The following is a 19,258-nucleotide window of genomic DNA, read 5'->3' on the forward strand; positions in this document are numbered from 1 at the left end:
AGAGCACACAGGAGGAAGCTAAGGCAAAGGTACAAGTAGTTAGGGAGAGGGTGTGCAAGCACCTAATTAACAGATCAAGAAGTGGAGGAGGGCACAGGGGCACTGGTCAGGGAGATAAATTGAGAAAAGAGGTTTAGAGTAACTGGGCTGGTCAACTCTTTTCTCCTTCTCACCTTGTTCTAAATTGTGGTCCAGGTAGCTACAGACCCCCCAGGGAAGAACGCAAATCTCTCACATTTTGAAGATAAGCTACTAGTATATCCTTGCCTGTCAAGGACTGTTCCTCACCCCAAATTGGCAGAGGATGGCAACAAAAATAAAAAGGAAAAGTAAAAAGAGATTCTAAAACAGAAAACTGAAGAGATAACTAACAGTCATCACATTTGGAAAAAAAAAAATCACCATGAAAGAGGCACAATTTCTGCAAGTAATGTTAAAGGAAACAGAATGATAGCAAACTCAGCAGAAGACTTTTAAAAAGTATAATTACATACTTCAGAGAAACATGAGAAGATGTTGCATGTGCAAAAAATTTTAACAAGATATGTAGGAATTTAAAATTTTGATGACAAATAAAAAAGCTAAATGGATGGTCTGGATTTCGGAACAGATGAATAACAATTAGTAACTGGGAGATCAAGCTAAGCAGTTATTCCCAAATTAAATCATCCTAAAAGACAGTGGGGGAAAAAATGGCTTTAGGGCATGGAAGGATAACCTGAAGCTGCTTATTACATTCCCGTACTTCCCCACACCCTGCCCATCCTCATTTGAACAAATCAAAACAAAACAAAACATATACAACATTACTTGAAACAGTTGTGAAAATTATGAAGGAAGAATGAGCTGTGGAAAGTGGCAGAGACTACTCTTCAGTCCCAAATACCTTTTCTCTTACTACATATTTAATTCATGATGAAATGGCATTTCATAATTCTAGTAAAATTATAACAAATCTATAATAAATCTAGCAAATCTACATAAATCTAGTTTTTGTATATATAAATAATCTAGTTTATAAATCTAGTTTGTATAATTTATCTAGTAAAATTATAGATTAGTCAGTAACATATTAACAGATACTTGCCCAGCTGCCTGCTTGTATGCCTTCTTGGAAAGCCAAAAACTGCATTTCCCAAATTCACTTGTAGCTAGGGTTCCAGATATGATTTAGGCTCCACCAAGTCAGGAAGGCTTTGATTATAAATTGACTGACATGAGAGAGGCAAGGTATGATCCCTTTTGGGCAGCTTTCTGATTTGTCAGTTTCTCAGTCCTTTCAGAGATAGCAGTTCCCTTGACAAGTAGTTTGTGGAATTCTTGGATGCTCATGCTGAAGTCTGTTTCTTCAGCCCTCCCCTCAAATTCCATGTATTATCTATATCCCTTAATAAGCCCCTTTATTCTTAACATAGTAAAAGAGATGTTGTTCCAGTTTGCTAATGCTGCTGTTTTGCAAAATACCAGAAATGGATTGGCTTTTATAAAGGGGGTTTATTTGGTTACAAAGTTATAGTCTTACGGCCATAAAGTGTCCAAGGCATCAACAATAGGGTACCTTCACTGAAGGATGGCTATTGGCATCCGGAAAAGCTCTGTTAGCTCATGGCACGTGGCTGGCATCTCCTTGCCCCCAGATTGCCTTTCAAAGTGGCATTCTCCAAAATGTTGCTCTTGGGGTGTTTTGTCCTCTCTTAGCTGCAGCTGCTCTTCAAAATGTCACTCTCAGTTAGTCTGAGGCCCTTCTGTCTGTGAATTCCTTTATTCGACTCCAGACTCCAGTGATCCAATTAACACCCACCCTGGTTGGGTAACAGCTCCATGGAAATTATTCAATCAAACGTTTCACTCACAGTTGATTGAGTCACATCTCCGTGGAAACACCCAATCAAAGGATTCCAATTTAATCAACACTAACACATCTGCCCCCACAAGATTGCATCAAAGAATATGGCTTTTGGCAGGACATAATATATCCAAACTAGCACAGATGTCAATCCTGATAAAAGTACTACTATCTGAGAAACACTCATTCTTAAAAATGGGAAAACTAATATTAGGAAACTAAAGTACAAAATAATCTTAATGAAAAGTACAGGAGGTCATTTTTTAACCTTGGATTGGGGAAATCTTTCCTAAACAGATTCAAAACCCAGAAGCTGTAAAGGAGAAGATTGACAAATTTGATATAATAAAAATAAAAAGTCCTGTATGGCAAGAGCTAAGAAAAATATTCTCAGAATATAAATCAGAATGAGGTTGTTATCAATAAGTCTATCAAATAATATCAATAATATATGAAAATGTGCCTGTAGATTAATAAAAAGACAAAAACCAAATTAAAAATTGTAAAGTTTTTGTAAAGTTTATGTAGATTACCTATGTAAATTTATGTACTTTATAAAATAATACTCACTAATGTCAATTAATAATTTGGATTTCTTTTTATGTAAATTACCTATGTACTTTACATATTAATCAGAGAAGTGTATATGAATGGATCTACATGCCTAACCCCAGACCAATCAAATCAGAATCCCTGGGAGTGGGTCCCAGGTACTTTTTAAAGCTCCCCAGGTCATTTCAATGTGCAGCCAAAGATAAGAACCTCTGCTCTAAAGCAGTGCTAACTCAAAGTGTGGTCCATGGACTAGCAGCATCAGCATTACCTAGGAGCTTGGTAAAAATGCAAATTATTGAGTTCCTTTTCAGATCTACTGAATCAGAATCTCTGAAAGTGGGCCTCAGGAATCAGTCTTAATGAACCCTCCAGACAATTCTCTTGCTTGCTGAAGTTTGAAAACCCCTACTCTGCAACCCCTCTCCTTAAGCTTCATGTAAGCATCAGTCACTGGGAGGATAACATCAGATGAAACAGCTGAAAGTATTTTGACAAAAGTGAAAATACTGATTGCAAATGTAAATAATCCTTACTATTTCCATAAATCTGATATAATCTTAGGGTCATACTTGATGAGGAAAATGACAATAATTCATAACTAAGATAGAAATATCCCAACACATGGGAAGTAGTCCATGTTCTTATTTCTGAATTGCCTCCAAATACAGTAAAATTCTAGTTCTATAATATATCCTTAGTAGATGTGAAACTGCCACAAAGATAGGAAGAAAAATGCCTTTACTTTTAAATTTCTCAAACACTATATGCATTCCTTTATTAGAACTAAATGTTTTTCATAATGGATTTATACAGTTTCTGCTAAACGGGACAAGTGCATTAATGCAGTTTTGCTGTGCTTAATCATTTATTCTGCTTTATTAATTTAAGAGTGTTGGTTTGCGATTATGTAGGTCTGTATTTGAGTCTTTATCTAATGAAAACAGACATGTGTCCCTTTTTACCCATTAATCTATGTCTGACAATATTCAATACATATTCAAGCTATTTTAGCAGGGAAATGGCATGATTGAATCTAGGTTTTGAAAAGTTTGCTTTGTCTGCCATGTAGATCAATTCCAGAATGGTGTGTGTGCACGTAGGAGGTGAAAATGGAGGCCTATTCAGGTGTAGAAAGAACTTGTGCAACTTCTGTTTGTATTTTTATCTCTCTTTTTTTTTTTTTTAGATTTCTATTTTAGTGTATACTTTATGATGTACATTAGATAGTAAAATCTTTCACTAGACAATAAACAGGGTCAAATTTTTCAGTGCATTATGATGGAATCTGCAACAACTAGCCCTCCAGTTTAGGCATGCAGCAAAGAACAAGTTCATCTTGGTCTCCAGTTGGGTAGTGGTGCCACCTGGTGGTTTCCCACCCTAGTTTGATGGGACAATTCTATGGCTGTCCCGTACGGCTGGCTGGAACTTCCAGGACATTGTCGACCTGATCTGGGACACTGAGTGTAGGAAATACCAGGGTCACTGGGACCACCCATTGACCCCTTACACAATGCCCAGTCTCTCTGCTTCCAGCTTCACCCACCCGTCTATACCTTCTTCATCCCCTCCACATCCCAAACCTCTCCCCCAGAAGAGAAAAGAAAGGCTGAGTGGAATACCAGAATCAATCAACTGTTGTATTATGTCCAAATTTATGTTACCATGAGTTTTAATGTATATTAGAATATAGAACTAAATATATATTATTAATAAATATGCACATATTAGGGAGCATATTTTTTAAAATTTCAACAATAGTGTTGAACAACTAGAAAAAGTTGGGAAAACCCTAGTGTAGAGAATGGATAGAAGGGGAAATAAGTCTAAAAGAAGAGAGGCAAGCTAGGAAGATTTTGACATAATTCAGGCAAGAGATGATGATGGCTTGAAAGCAGAATGGTGGTAACGGAATTTGGAGAGATGTGGATAGGTTTGATATTTAGGAAGTAGAATTGAACCCTGATCTTTTAGAGATACAAACTGAAGTATTTACAGATAAACTGACATGATGTCTGGGATATTCTTTAAAATAATCCAATTGAGCAAGGAAGAAAAGGGAGGGGTGGTTATAGATGAAACAAAGACTAACCATTTGCTGATAATTGTTAAATGCAGTGATGGAAATAAGGGGATTCCTTATTCTGATCTCTCTAACTTTTGTATGTATTTGAAATTTTCCATAATAAAAAGTTAAACAAAAGTAAAGTGCCTGGGACTAATTCACTGCCCTCCCAGCTACATGCGACCTGACTCCCAAGGGTGTAAATCTCCCTGGCAATGCAAGATGTGACTCCTGGGAATGAATCTGGACCCAACATTGTGGGACTGAGAATATCTTCTTGACCAAAAGTAGGAAGCTGAATAAAACAAAACAAGGTTTCAATGGCTGAGAGATTTCAAGTAGAGTCGAGAGGTCACCATGGTGGGCATTCTTATGCACTATATAGATATGCCTTTCTAGGTTTTAGTAAATTCAATAGCTAGAAGTAAATACCTGAAACTCTCAAACTCCAACCCAGTGGCCTTAACTTTTGAAGATGATTGTATAACTGTGTAGCTTACAAGGGGTGACAGTGTGATGGTGAAAACCTTGTGGATCACACTCCCTTTACCCAGTGTATAGATGAGTGAATAGAAAAATGGGGACAGGGACTAAATGAAGATTGGGGTGGGATGGGGAGGGGATGATTTGAGTGTTCTTTTTTACTTTTTTTTTTTAATTTTTTTTTAATTTTGAAATAATTTCAAAGTTATAGGAACAGTTGCAAAAACAATACTAACCCCATACACAGAACTCCATCATACCCTGAACCCCCTCCCCCCATAGCCAGATCCACCAACTTTAACATGCTGTCACATAGCTATTTCTTTCCCTCCCTCCGTCCCTCCCTATCATCCATCATCTATTGCTCTGTCTTCTGAACATATGAGAGCTAGCTGCACACATCCTTGAACATACACTGTAATTCACATATACACTTCCCATGAACAAGAACATCCTTTTATACAATCCCATTAAGCACAGCTAAGAAGTACAAGAGATTCAACAATGATACAAAGCTTACATTCTACATTTCCTTTTCCTTATGTCTCAACTGTGTCCCTTTGAGCCTCCTGTCCTCCATCCTCCAATCCCATCCAGGTTCATCCTTGCCATTCAATTGTCATCTATTTAGACTGTTTTTTTTTTTCAATTGTGGAAACATATATACAGCCAAAATCTTCCCAATCCACCCCTCCCGAGCCTTCCATTAGTGGGATTAATCACCTTTAGAATGTTGTAATGCTCTTTCCCACCATCCATTACTAGAAATTTCCCTTCACCTCACACAGCAACCCTACACTCATTTCTTAACTCCCCATTGCCCCTTCCCCCATTTCTCTTAACCCATACTCTACTTTTCATCTCTATGGTCATATTCTCTGATAATTTCTTTGTGTTTACTGTGGGGCTTAAAATTAACCTCTTAAATTCATAACAATCTTGTTTTTCTTTGATACCACCTTCACTTCAACAGGACATATAAACTATGTTCCTATACTCCTCCATTCCCCCACCTTTATATAGTTGTCTAAAATTACATATTTTACATTGAGTGCAAAACCACTGATTTGTCATTAGAGTTTGTGTATTTTATATCATGTAGGAAGTAAATAGTGGAGTTACAATTCAAAGATTATTGACTTCTATTTGTATTCCATTGTGGTTGGAGACTGTGCTTTGAGTATATTCAATTTTTTTTTTTTTAATTTCTTGAGGCTTGTTTTATGTCCCAGCTTATGGTCCTTTCTGGAGGAAGATCCATGATCACTAGAGAAAAATGAGTGTCCTGGTGATTTGGGATGTAAGGTTTTATATATGTCTGTTAAAATTCTCTATATCTCTTTCTCCTTTCTTTGTTTCTCTGTTAGTAGGGCTCCCTTTAGTATCTGAAGTAGGGCAGGTATTTTATTGGCAAACTCTCTCAGCATTTGTTTGTCTGTGAAAAATTTAAGCTCTCCCTCAAATTTGAAGGAGAGTTTTGCTGGATAAAGTATTCTTGGTTGGAAATCTTTCTCTCTCAGAATTTTAAATATGTCATGCCACTGTCTTCTTGCCTCCATGGTGGCCGCTGAGTAGTCACAACTTAGTCTTATGTTGTTTTCTTTGTATGTGGTGAATTGCTTTTCTCTTGTTGCTTTCAGAACTTGCTCCCTCTTTTCAGCATTTGAGAGTCTCATCAGAATATGTCTTGGAGTGGGTTTATTTGGATTTATTCTATTTGGTGTTCACTGGGCATTTATGCTTTGTGTATTTATATTGTGTAGAAGGTTGGGGAAGTTTTCCCCAACAATTTCTTTGAAGACTCTTTCTAGACCTTTACCCTTCTCTTCCCCTTCTGGGACACCAATGAGTCTCAAGTTTGGATGTTTTATTTTATCTATCATATCCCTGAGATCCATTTCAATTTTTTCAATTTTTTTCTCCATTCTTTCTTTTGTTCTTTCATTTTCTGTTCTGTGGGCTTCTAGGACACTGAGGCGTTGTTCAACTTCCTCTAATCTTGTATTGTGAATATCCAGAGTCTTTTTAATTTGGCCAACAGTTTCTTTTATTTCCATAATATCTTCTATTTTTTTATTTACTCTTGCAATGTCTTCTTTATGCTCTTCTAGGGTCTTCTTTATGTCGCTTATATCCTGGGCCATGGTCTTCTTGATGTCCTTTAAATCCTTTGCCATGTTTTCATTCCTCGATTGTAGTCCTTTGATTAATTGAGCCAAGTACTGTGTCTCGTCTGATATTTTGATTTGGGAGTTTGGAATTGGATTCTCCATATCGTCTGGTTTTATCATATGTATTAAGATTTTCTGTTGTTTTTGGCCTCTTGGCATTTGCTTTGCTTGATAGGGTTCTTTCAAGTTGTAAAAAAAAGATACCAATCTAATTTTTCAGAAACAGTTTGGTGGCGTACACTTTCTCTAACTAACCAGCAGGTGGCGTCTGTGAGTCACCTATATCCCTCAAGTCAGTTCTCCACCTTGTCCCCGCGGTGTGTGGGGAAATGATTCTTGTGGGGTTCAGTCGGAGAACTCAGTTTGGTTGCATTGCTGGAGCCGTCCGCCCTGAATGTGGAGTGTGTGTCCAGGTGGCCTGGGAGGAAGGACAGCTTTAATATTCAAATCCCCCAGGTTCCCAGAGATTCACGGCCACTGCAAGATTCTAAGCCTTCATTTCAGTTCAGCCCCAGACCCTCTCTCTCACTGTCCCACAAATCACCGGACTTGGCATAGTGTTCCTCGGTTCTCCAAGCAGGTTCTCCCTCACAGCTGTGATCCTCCAGGAGCTCTGCCAAGGGAATGCCATGCTACATCACCAGTGTGCGCTGTCCCTCAAGGGAAGCCCCGGGCTGCCGGGCCATGCAGCGGCGTTCTCAGCCTGATGTAAAGATGGCCGTACGGGGCGTCTCAACCCCCCCCAACACAGTTCCTCTTTCCCAGCTCCGGGACAACTGGCGGGGCTCTGGGCTGTGGGCATGGCCCTGGGCAGGAGTTTATCCAGCCCTCCAGGGAGCCAGCTGCTAGCCATGGAGTTTCTTTCTGCTTCTGGCTCTCCTCTCCGTTCCCCCAGCCCCGAGGGTATCTGCAGCGGCCTATCCTCCAGGCCAGACACCGAGATGCCAGCCCAGCCCCCTCTTGCTGTGTTTTACTGCATGGTTCCCACTGTCACAACTGAAGCCGCTCCTTGGTTTTTCCCTTTTTTCTTTTTTTAAAGAACCAGTCAGTCTCCAAATGCCAACCCCTGGCTTCCCCTCACTGCTGCACGGCTGCAGGTCTTCCAGGCAGCTGACTCACTGGTTTCAGAATGCAGACTCCCAGTTTCACCAAGTATACGGCCCCTGTGGTACTAGGAGACCTCATCCAGCTGGCACATTGCTGTAACTGGTATTCTGCGTCACTTTCTGGTTTTTATCTAGTGTTTTTCACGGAGGTGTTTTTTTGCCCTGTCTCACCTAGCCATCTTAGTTTCTCCCTTTATTTTTGTCTTTAATTCTTATTTTTATTCTGTTATAAAGAAAATGTTCAAAAATTGATTGGGGTGATGAAGGCACAATGATATGATGGTACCGTGAACAGTTTATTGTACACTGTGATGGTTAGGTTTATGTGTCAACTTCGCCAAGTGATAGTGTCCAGGTGTCTGGTCAAGCAAGCACTGTCCTAACCATTGCTGCAAGGACATCTGTGGCTGGTTGATAAACCAGAAGGCTGGTATATTAAATCATCAGTCAATTGACTGCAGCTGACACTGATAACATCAATGAAGGGCATGTCTTCTGCAATTAGATAATTCAATTGGTTGGATTTCATCCAGTCAGTTGAAGATGTTTAAGGAAGAGAGAGAGAGGACTTTCACTTCTTCAGCTAGCCAGCGAAGCATTTCCTGAGGAGTTCATTGAACACCTTCATTGGAGTTGTCAGCTCGCTGTCTGCCCTACGGAATTTGGACTTGTGCATCCTCATAATTGCATGAGACACTTGTATAAACTCTTATATTTCCAGAGATCTCCTGTTGATTCTGTTTCCCTAGAGAACCCTAACTAATACAACTTGGTGCCAGCAGTGTTTCTTGAGAAACAAAATCTTAAAATGGGCATTAACAATTGGTTTTCTACTCTGATTAGATTCAGAGGCACTAATAATCAAGATGGCGCTGACAGTCCATGGCGTGAGTTGGCAATGGAGATTCTCCCAATCATACTCTTGTATGAAGCAAGGCTCTGGGTGACAGTGTTTTCGACATCTTAACAGAGTTTTGGAGAGTTATGAGGTATAATGATGGTTTGATGCTCTTAGATATGCTGGATGAAGAGAAGGGGGCAAGCTAAGGGCTTCGAATTTGAAACTTAAGTGCCATATGACAGATGTAAAAGTTTCTTTGTGTACCCAGAAAGAAAATCTTATTTCCTGTGACCACAGACTTGAGATTTCTGAAAAACAGACCCTGAGTCTCGTTGTGCAAGTGGCAGATTTACAACGTAAACTAAAATATCAACCTCATGGAGTGTCTGCTGTTAAAGCAAAAGCGTTGACTGGAAAAGAATGGGATCCTGAAACTCAGGATGGGGACATATGGACTGATAATAATGACAGTGAGGACACTGGAACCATGGATTCTTCTGAGTCTTTGCTAGATATACCTGTAATGGTCTGCCCTGAGGAATGTTAGAGTGGCTTTATCCTGGAAGGCCTGCTCACATATCCTGGAATGTCCAGAGGACACACCTATTACAAGGACTGTGAGGAATAAATTTGTGAGACTAGCGCCATCATCTCTAAAGAACTCTGTAGTCACCTTTCTCTGTAGGTCAGATATTACTGTGAGAACTGCTGTCACTGAGCTGGAATCCTTAAATACAATGGTGATAATTGGATCCCAAGTTGGCAGAAGCCACGTGGCAGCAATTAATTACCAAAGACAAGGTGGGCATGGCTACCATAATGGAAAACAGGCTCAAGGCAGTAGTCAAAATAATCTGACTTGCAGAGACTTATGGCATTGGCTAGTAGATCATGGAGTACCTAGAAGTAAAATAGATGGACAGTCTACTAAATTCTTGTTTGATCTGTATAAGCAGAAGAATTCTAGGTTAAATGAACAAAAGTTTGCCTTGAATTACAAAAACAGAGAGTCATGTCCCCTTAATCATTCCCAGACTTGAGACGGTTTATAGACCCAGAGCCCCTAGAATGAGGGGAAGGCCAGGTACTCTTGGGGAAAGACCCTGTTACACTGCCAAAAATTTATACTGTTAATCTTCCTCCCAGCCTTCCCCAGGGGGACCTATGGCCTTTTACCAGGGTAACTGTGCATTGGGGAAAAGAAAATGATCAGATATTTGGGGGATTATTAGACACTAATAATCAGAAGTGACATTAATTCCAGGAGACCCAAAACATCACTCTGGTCCACCAAAGTTGGGGCTTATGGAGATCAGGAGTTTGATGGAGTTTTAGCTCAGTTCCATCTAACAGTGGATCCAGTGTGTCCCCAGAACCATTCAGTGGTTATTTCCCCAGTTCCAGAATGCATAATTGGAATAGACACACGCAGCAACTGGCAGAATCCTCACATTGGTTCCCTGACTCGTGGATTGAGGGTTACTATGTAGGAAAGGCCAAATGGATGCCATTAGAACTGCCCTGGCTAACAAAATAGTAAACCAGAAGCAATACTAGATTCCTGAAAGGATTGCAGAAATTAATGCCACCCTTAAGGACTTAAGGATGCAGGGGTGGTGATTCCCACTACATCCCCATTCAACTCTCCTATTTGGCCTGTGCATAAAACAGATGGGTCTTGGAGGATGACAGTGGATTATTGTAAGCTTTACCAGGTTGTGACTACAATTGAAGTTGCTGTTCCAGATGTGGTATCATTGCTTGAGCAAATCAACACATCCCTTGGTATGTGGTATGCAGCTATTGAGCTGGCAAATGCTTTTTTCTCAATAGCTGTTAGTAATAACCACCAGAAACAGTTTGCATTCAGCTGGCAAGGCCAGCAGAATACATTCACTCTGCTACCTCAGGGGTACATCAACTCTCCAGCCCTATATCATAATATTATCTGCAGGGACCTTGATCATTTCTCCCTTCCACAAGACATCTCACTGCTCCATTATATTGATGATATCATGTTGATTGGACCTAGTGAGCAAGAAGTAGTAACTACTCTAGATTTGTTGGTAAGGTATTTGCATGACAGAGGATGGGAGATAAATCTAACAAAAATAGAGGGGACTTCCACCTCAGTAAAATTTTTAGGTGTGCAGTGGTGTGGGGCATGTCAAGATATCCTTTCTAAGGTGAAGGATAAGCTGTTGCATCTGGCCCCTTCTATGACCAAAAAGAGGCACAACACCTAGTTGGCCTTTTCAGATTTTGAAGACAACATATTCCTCATTTGGGTGTGCTACTCCAGCCCATTTATCAAGAGACCGGAAAAGCTTCTAGTGGAGACTGGAACAAGATGAAGCTCTGTGACAGTGCAAGCTGCTCTGCCTCTTGGACCATATGATCTAGCTGATTCAATGGTGCTGGAAGTGTCAGTGGCAAATAGAGATGCTGTTTGGAACCTTTGGCAGGCTCCTATAAGAGAATTACATCACAGGCCCTCAGGATTTTGGAGTAAAGCCTTACCATCTGTGCCAGTTTGAACGTATTATGTCCCTCCAAACACCATTATCTCTGATGTAATCTTGTGTGGGCAGACCTATCAGTGTTAATTAGATTGTAATACTTTGAGTGTTTCCAAAGAGATGTGCCCCACCCAACTGTGGGTGATGACTCTGATTGGATAATTTCCATAGAGGTGTTGGCCCGCCCATTGAGGGTGGGTCTAAATTAATCACTGGAGCCATATAAATGAGCTGACAAACAGAAGGAACTCAGTGCAGCTGTGAATGACCTTTTGAAGAGGAGCTACAGCCAAGAGGGACACTTTGAAGAAAGCACAGGAGCTGAAGTTTAAAGATGGCTGTTAATAGCAGACTCTTGCTCTGGAGAAGCTGAGAGAAGACAAATATCCCAAGTGCAAATAAAAGTGACATTTTTGAGGAACTGCAGCCTAGAGAGGAATGTCCTGGGAGAAAGCCATTTTGAAACTAGATGCCAGCCACGTGACTTCCCAGTTAACAGAGGTTTTCCAGACACCATTGGCCATCCTCCAGTGAAGGTACCCAATTGCTGATGTGTTACCTTGGATACTTTATGGCCTTAAGACTGTAACTATGTAACCAAATAACCCCCCTTTTATAAAAGCCAATCCATCTCTTGTGTTTTGAATTCTGGCAGCATTAGCAAACTAGAACACCATCCTCTGCAGACCACTACTCTCCATTTGAGAAACAGCTTGTGGCCTGCTGTTGGGCCCTAGTAGTGACAGAACTCTGAACCATAGGCCATCAAGTTACCATGAGACCTGAGTTACCTACCATGAGCTGGGTGTTGTCCGACCCACCAAGCCATAAAGTTGGGCATGCATAGCAACACTCTATCATAAAATGGAAATGGTATATACAACACAGGGCTCAGGCAGGTCCTGAAGGCACAAGTAAGTTACATGAGGAACTGGCCCAAATGCCCATGGCCTCCACTCCTTCCACCTTACCTTCTCTTTCCCAGCCCATAGTTATGGCATCTTGGGGAGTTCCTTACAATCAGTTGACTCAGGAAGAGAAAACTCGGGCCTGGTTTATAGACAGTTCTGCATGATATGCAGGCACCACCCGAAAGTGCCCAGCTGTAGCACTGCAGCCCCTTCCTGGGATGTCCCTGAAGGACAGTGGTGAGGGGAAATCCTCCCAGTGGGCAGAACTTCTAGCAGTGCACCTGGTTATTCATTTTGCTTGAAAGGAGAACTGGCCCAAGGTGTATCTGCATATTGATTCATGGGCTGTTGCTAATGGTTTGGCTGAATGGTCAGGGACTTGGAAGGAACATAATTGGAAAATTGGTGAAAAAGAAGTCTGGGGAAGAGGTATGTCAATAGACCTTTCTGAGTGGGCAAAAACATGAAGATATTTGTGTCCCATGTGAATGCTCACCAGAGGGTGACTTCAGCAGAGGAAGATTTTAATAATCAAGTGGATAAGATGACCCATTCTATGGATACCAGTCAGCTTCTTTCCCTAGCCACTCCTGGCATTGCCCAATGGGCTCATGAACAAAGTGGTCATGGTGGTAGGGATGGAGGTTATACATGGGCTCAGCAACATGGACTTCTATCATCAAGGCCAACCTGGCCACAGCCACCACTGAGTGCCCAATCTGCCAGCAGCAGAGACCCACACTTGGTCCCCGATATGGCAGCATTCCTCAAGGTGATCAGCCTGCTACCTGGTGGCAGGTTGATTACATTGGACCACTTCCATCATGGAAGGGGCAGCGATTTGTTCTCACTGACTAGACACATACTCTGGATATGGGTTTGCCTTCCCTGCACACAACGCTTCTGCCCAAACTACCATCCGTGGGCTTACAAAATGCCTTATCCACCATCATGGTATTCCATGCAGCATTGCTTCTGACCAAGGAACCCACTTCACAGCAAATGAAGTGAGGGAATGGGCACATACTCATGGAATTCTCTGGTCTTACCATGTTCACCATCATCCAGAGGCAGCTGGGTTGGTAGAACAGCAGAATGGCCTGTTGAAGACTCAATTATGGTGCCAACTAGGTGGCAATACCTTGCAGGGCTGGGGCAGTGTTCTCCAGGATGCTGTGTATGCTCTGAATCAGCATCCACTCTATGGTGCTGTTTCTCCCATAGCCAGGATTCGCGGGTCCAGGAATCAAGGGGTGGAAATAGGAGTGGCACCACTCACTATCACTCCTAGTGATCCACTAGGAAAAGTTTTGCTTCCTGTCTCTTCAACTTGAAGCTCTGCTCGTCTACATGTCTTAGTTCCAAAAGGAGTGCTTCCACCAGGAGACACAACAATCATTCCATCGAACTGGAAGTTAAGACTGCCACTTGGCCACTTTGGGCTTCTCATGCCTCTGAATCAACAGGCAAGGAAAGGGATTACTGTACTGACTGGGGTGATTGATCCTGACTATCAAGGGGAAATAGCACTGCAGCTACACAATGGAAGTAAAGAAGAGTTTTCCTGGAATACAGGAGATCCCCTAGGGCGTCTCTTAATACTACCACGCCCTGTGATTAAAGTCAATGGAAAACTGCAACAGCACAATCCAGGCAGGACTGCCAGTGGCCAAGAAACTTCAGGAATGAAGTTTTGGGTCACCCCCCACCAGGCAAAGAACCACAGCCAGCTGAAGTGCTTGTTGAGGGTAAAGGGAACACAGAATGGGTAGTGGAAGAAGGTAGTGATGAATATGAATTATGACCATGAGACCAGTTACAGAAATGAGGACTATGATAGCATGAATATTTCCTCCTTGTTTAGTTATGAGTATGTTTGTATTTGTCCGTAAAGCAAATATCTTTGTTTTCTTCTCTATCTTATCCCCTTATCATATGACAAAAGCTGTATTGTTCATTTCACAGTATTTAAGCTATAGGAAATCAAGTTTAAGAGTCAGTGTCACCCAAGGACTTGCACCCTATTCTGGAGAGATTTAGTGCGTTTCTGGTTGTACGCAGGATAGCTGAGTATTGTTAGGTGAAATCTATGTCTGTTATTGTTCTCTACTTAGAAATAAAGTATGGTTTAAGGTGATGTGTATAACTGCCAAGTTGACAAGGGTTGGACTGTGATGATTAGGTTTATGTGTCACCTTGGCCAAGTGATGGTGTCCAGGTGTCTGGTCAAGCAAGAGCTGTCCTAACCATTACTGCAAGGACATTTGTGGCTGGTTAATAAACCAGAATGCTGGTTTATTAAATATCAGTCAACTGACTGCAGCTGTGACTGATTACATCAATGAAGGGTGTGTCTTCTGCAATGAGAGAATTCAGTCAGCTGGATTTAATCCAATCAGTTGAAGACTTTTAAGGAAGAGAGAGAGAGGACCTTCACTTCTTCTTCGGCTAGCCAGCAAAGCATTTCCTGAGGAGTTCATCAAACACCTTCATCAGAGTTGCCAGCTTACTGCCTGCCCTATGGAATTTGGACTCATGCATCCTCATAATTGCATGAGACACTTATAAAAAATCTTATATTTCCAGGTATCTCTTGTTGTTTGTTTCCCTAGAGAACCCTAACCAATACATACACCATGGATGATTGTATAGTATGTGAATATATCTCATTAAAACTAAATGAAAAAAAAAAGTAAAATGCCTGAGAGACAAAAATTCAAGGAAAAAATGGTAGGAAGATGAACATATGAAAATGGTAGGACATATGAAATAAACAGCTTGGAGATAGATTTGGGCAAAAGCAATGAATTGGGAGTGATCAGCAGATGGATAGTTAACTGAAGCCTTGAGAGTGGATGAGGTTACCCAGAAATAAAAAAGAGAAAGAAACCTAAATTAAAACCTTGAGGAATGCCAAGAGTTAAAGGAATGGCAAAAGAAGAGTAACTAAGAGGAGACAGTCATGTTGCCCAAAGAAACAAAGTGTTCCAAGAAGGAGGCAGCAGTTTATGTCTCAAATGCTGCTGAGAGATGAAAAAAGGTAAGGACTGATAAACATCCTTTGGATTTAGCCACAGAAAAGTCAATGGTGATTTTGGTGCATATAAGGGGTCAGGACAGAGAGTACAGTATACATGGACTTAAGATCAGCTAGTACAAAAAACACTTTCAAAGGTCTTGCAGAGGAGAGAAAAATGGAGGTAACTGGAAGGAGGATGTCTACTTAGAATGCTGGCCTCCTTTGACATCAATTACTCATTTATCAATCTACTGCTAAAGATGTTTGATTTCCCTAGTGACCAGCTACCTACCTTTTATTGTTCTTTTTTTTTTTTTTTTAATTTTCACTGACAAGCTTTATTTACTATTTTCACTTGGTTCAATATATAACACCACATCATTTAGTTGCATAAATATTTTTTCTTCCATTTTTATTGAGATGTATTCACATACATCCACAATCATCCACAGTGTACAATCAATTGTTCTCAATAGTGTCATATAGCTGTGCATTCATCACCACAATCAATGTTTGAACATTTTCATTACTCCAAAAAAAAGTAAGAATAAAAATTAAAGTAAAAAACAACACCCACAACATCCCATCCTCTCTCCCCTCTCCCCATTATTCATTTAATTTTTGTCCCCACTTTTCTACTCATCTGTCCATACACTGGATAAAGGGAATGTGAGCCACAAGATTTTCACAATCACAGGGTCACACCATGTAAGTTATATAGTTACACAATCGTGTTCAAGAATCAAGGCTACTGGGTTGCAGTTCAACAGCTTCAGGTATTTCCTTCTAGTTATTCCAATACACTAAAAACTAAAAAGGGATATCTATACAATGCATAAGAAAAACCTCCAGAATGACTCTCAATTCCATTTGAAATCTCTTAGCCACTGAAACTTTAATGCCTTCCAGATAGCATTGCAATTTTTATAATCTTTCTTCATATCTAAAAATAATAGCTAATACTTGTTACTTTTTAGTTGGTAAAGTGTTTTTCATGTTATGTAATTTAAACTTTAAAAAATATATTTATTTTTTATACATTTTGAGATATCCTAACCATACAGATACAAGGAAAATAAAACTAAAATACAACAAATATTAAATTTGCCATGATTACTTAGGATCCTATTAAAAGAAAACCCTCACAAATGCAGTTTAAGCCTTATCATGTCATTCCATTGTCTCTCTTTCCAGAAGTACCAATACCCTGGAGCTGATTTACATATTTCCCAACAATGTTTTTATACTTTTGTCATATATGTATGTATACATAACCTGCACAAGGTATTATTCTGCAGTTCAAAATTGTACATAAATGACATAATACTGTTATGTATCCCTTTGCAATTTTTTTCATTCAACATTATTTTCATAATTCATCTATCCAAGTATAATTTGGTTCATTCATTTTAAGTAAGAAATGGTATTCCACTGTATGACTCTACCGCCTCATTTAATTTTCACTGCAGTCTTGTGAGTCACATATTGATAGATGAAAAAACTGAAGTGCAAAGAAGTTAAATAACTCAGGTCATACAGTTTCCAGCAGGTGGAATGAGGACTAGACCAGGGCTTCTAACTACTAATCCCATGTTCTTTCCATGATACCATTCAACTAATCTTTGTTGAACACCAACTATGTGCCAGACACTGTTTTAGGTCCTGGGGATCTAGCAGTAAACAAAACAGACGAAATCCTGTTTTCAAGGAGTTTTTATTCTAATTGGAGGAGATCATCAATAAAATAATATGTAATATATCATTTGGTTCTAGGTACCATGAGAAGAATAAAGCAGGATGAAGGGGAAAGAGAGTGTGAATGCACGTGTGCTAGTTTTCATGATGGGGGTTGGCTGGTGGTGGCTCTCTGGCAACATTTCAGCAAACACCTGAAGAAAGAGCAGCAATGAGAGAGAGGCATTTAGAACAAGGCAGAGGGTACAGAAAATGCAAAGTCCCTGAGGCAGGAGCATATCTGGTTTTCGGTCCATTATCTTGATTTTTTTTTTTTTAATACTGTAGCAACAATTATCCCCATGTGTCAAGGAACATATGTAAGCACATTGCCTGGTTTTGCCTGGTTAAATACATAATTTTGAGATGGTAACAGTCTCTTATGACGGTCATCTTTCAAATACACAAGTTGGGTTGAGCTAGAAAATGTCTAGAGCCAAAATCCATTGATTTGCTTTAAAAATGAAATCATAGGTAGTTGATGCCCATAACGGTGACATAAACGTACACAGCACTGCTGCAGATTTGAGAAGATACATACCAATACAGCCCAACCTCATTTTTAAATAGTATGGTTGGGAGAATCATCAACGTAAGAGTTAACTTGAAATGTTAAAAAATTGCTGAAATATAGGAAGGAGAGGGAGGAACCCACCTTTTGCCCCGATTCTCTCAGAAAGGTTGTCAAGTGAGTGGGAAAACGAACACCTAAAACCTGAGGACAGGTTGGTGGGGGGGCCTAGTTTTGACCCTTACTCGGGAATTTCCTCAATTCTCATATTTATGAAACGAGGGCGTCTGGGCCGGTGACCTTCAAGCCCCTTTTCTACGCGGATTCCGGGGTCTTGCTTCACTGGGCCTCCCAGGCCCGGAGTAGGGGGAAAGAGCAGCTCTAAGAGAAGACTCGCAGACAAGGCAGGAAAACTACTCGGGAAACGTGACCAACAAGGCCCGCGTGTTGGCCCCGCCCCCTGCCGGTCTCCCAGCCTCTCCCGGGTCCTACACGAAGAACAAGGTTGGGTCTGACCAACCAGACCAGCTGCAGCTTCAGGGAGGAGTTTTGGGCCCCGCGAGGCACCGTCGGGCATCGCATCTTCCCGCTATAGACAGAGGTGGAGACGCCAGAGACCCAGTCGGCGTTTTTGACGAGTGCCGCGGCGATTCAGCATGGGCGAGCATGGCCTGGAGTTGGCTTCCATGATCCCGGCCCTGCGGGAGCTGGGCAGGTAGGGCGAGGCCGGTCCAGTTTGGGTTCCGTGTCCTTCCGCGCCGGCCCCGGCCTGCGTCTCACGTGGTTCTCCCTTTCTCTGCGGCGCTCCTCCTCCATCCCCGTCAGAACCCGCTTCGGCCTTTGTGGAGCGCTCGGTGACCGCGTTGGGCTCCTCGCTCTCCGAGACCGGAGAAAGTACTCTGGGCGTGCACACACACCCGCGGATGCCGGCCCGAGGGGAGGGAGGCATCTGCCCTGCCACGCTTTACTCTTGCACGGGGGTGTGTCCGCTGCCGCCGGAGAGAAGGGTCCCAGTGGTCACCTTCTGGTCCCTTTTCCACACCAAGCCGCTCCTCGAAAACCTCTTTCCTTAGATAAGGGACTTTACCCAACACCTGTCCCAATTTTTATTCTTATGATCAGTAGCGGAGGAACTAGTCTTTTAGCGTCTTGTCCCGAAACTGCCTTCGGAAGAAAAGTCACCGGTTCTGATTTTCCGCAAGGACGGTCAATAGCTGGAAAAAGCAGTAGTTTCTTTTTTTGAAGGGAAATAATAAGCCATTCTGAAGATGTGAGCCTCTTCGTATCCCCTGATCCGTTATTTTAGTTAGGCCACGGGAAATTCCTGATTTCTGAAGAAATCCGAGGGATTGGCCAGAATGAACACAAATCTAAACTTTTTAAGAGTTGTTGCTCAAACTTGTTTCCTGTTTGTCCAAGAGTAAAATCATGTAAGTCCGTATCTTATTAGTGTAGAGAGGGGTGTTGATAGCTGGAACCCCTCTTAGGCAGGTTTCC

General features: G+C 41.3%; 1 protein-coding gene across 3 annotated transcripts in view; it reads left to right on the top strand.

The window, feature by feature from the left end:
• The first annotated feature begins 18,354 nt into the window (after positions 1-18,354).
• The window catches only part of ATR (ATR serine/threonine kinase), a 133,905-nt gene continuing 133,001 nt past the window's right edge, over positions 18,355-19,258 (top strand). For all 3 annotated transcript variants that reach the window (XM_037843431.1, XM_037843422.1, XM_037843438.1), the window contains exon 1: positions 18,355-18,476. In XM_037843431.1, coding sequence (XP_037699359.1) covers positions 18,418-18,476 — 59 coding nt within the window. In that variant the 5' untranslated portion in view covers positions 18,355-18,417. The remainder of the gene's footprint in view (positions 18,477-19,258) is intronic.

Source organism: Choloepus didactylus, chromosome 1, assembly GCF_015220235.1.
Source record: "Choloepus didactylus isolate mChoDid1 chromosome 1, mChoDid1.pri, whole genome shotgun sequence".
In the NCBI taxonomy this organism is placed as follows: domain Eukaryota; kingdom Metazoa; phylum Chordata; class Mammalia; order Pilosa; family Megalonychidae; genus Choloepus; species Choloepus didactylus.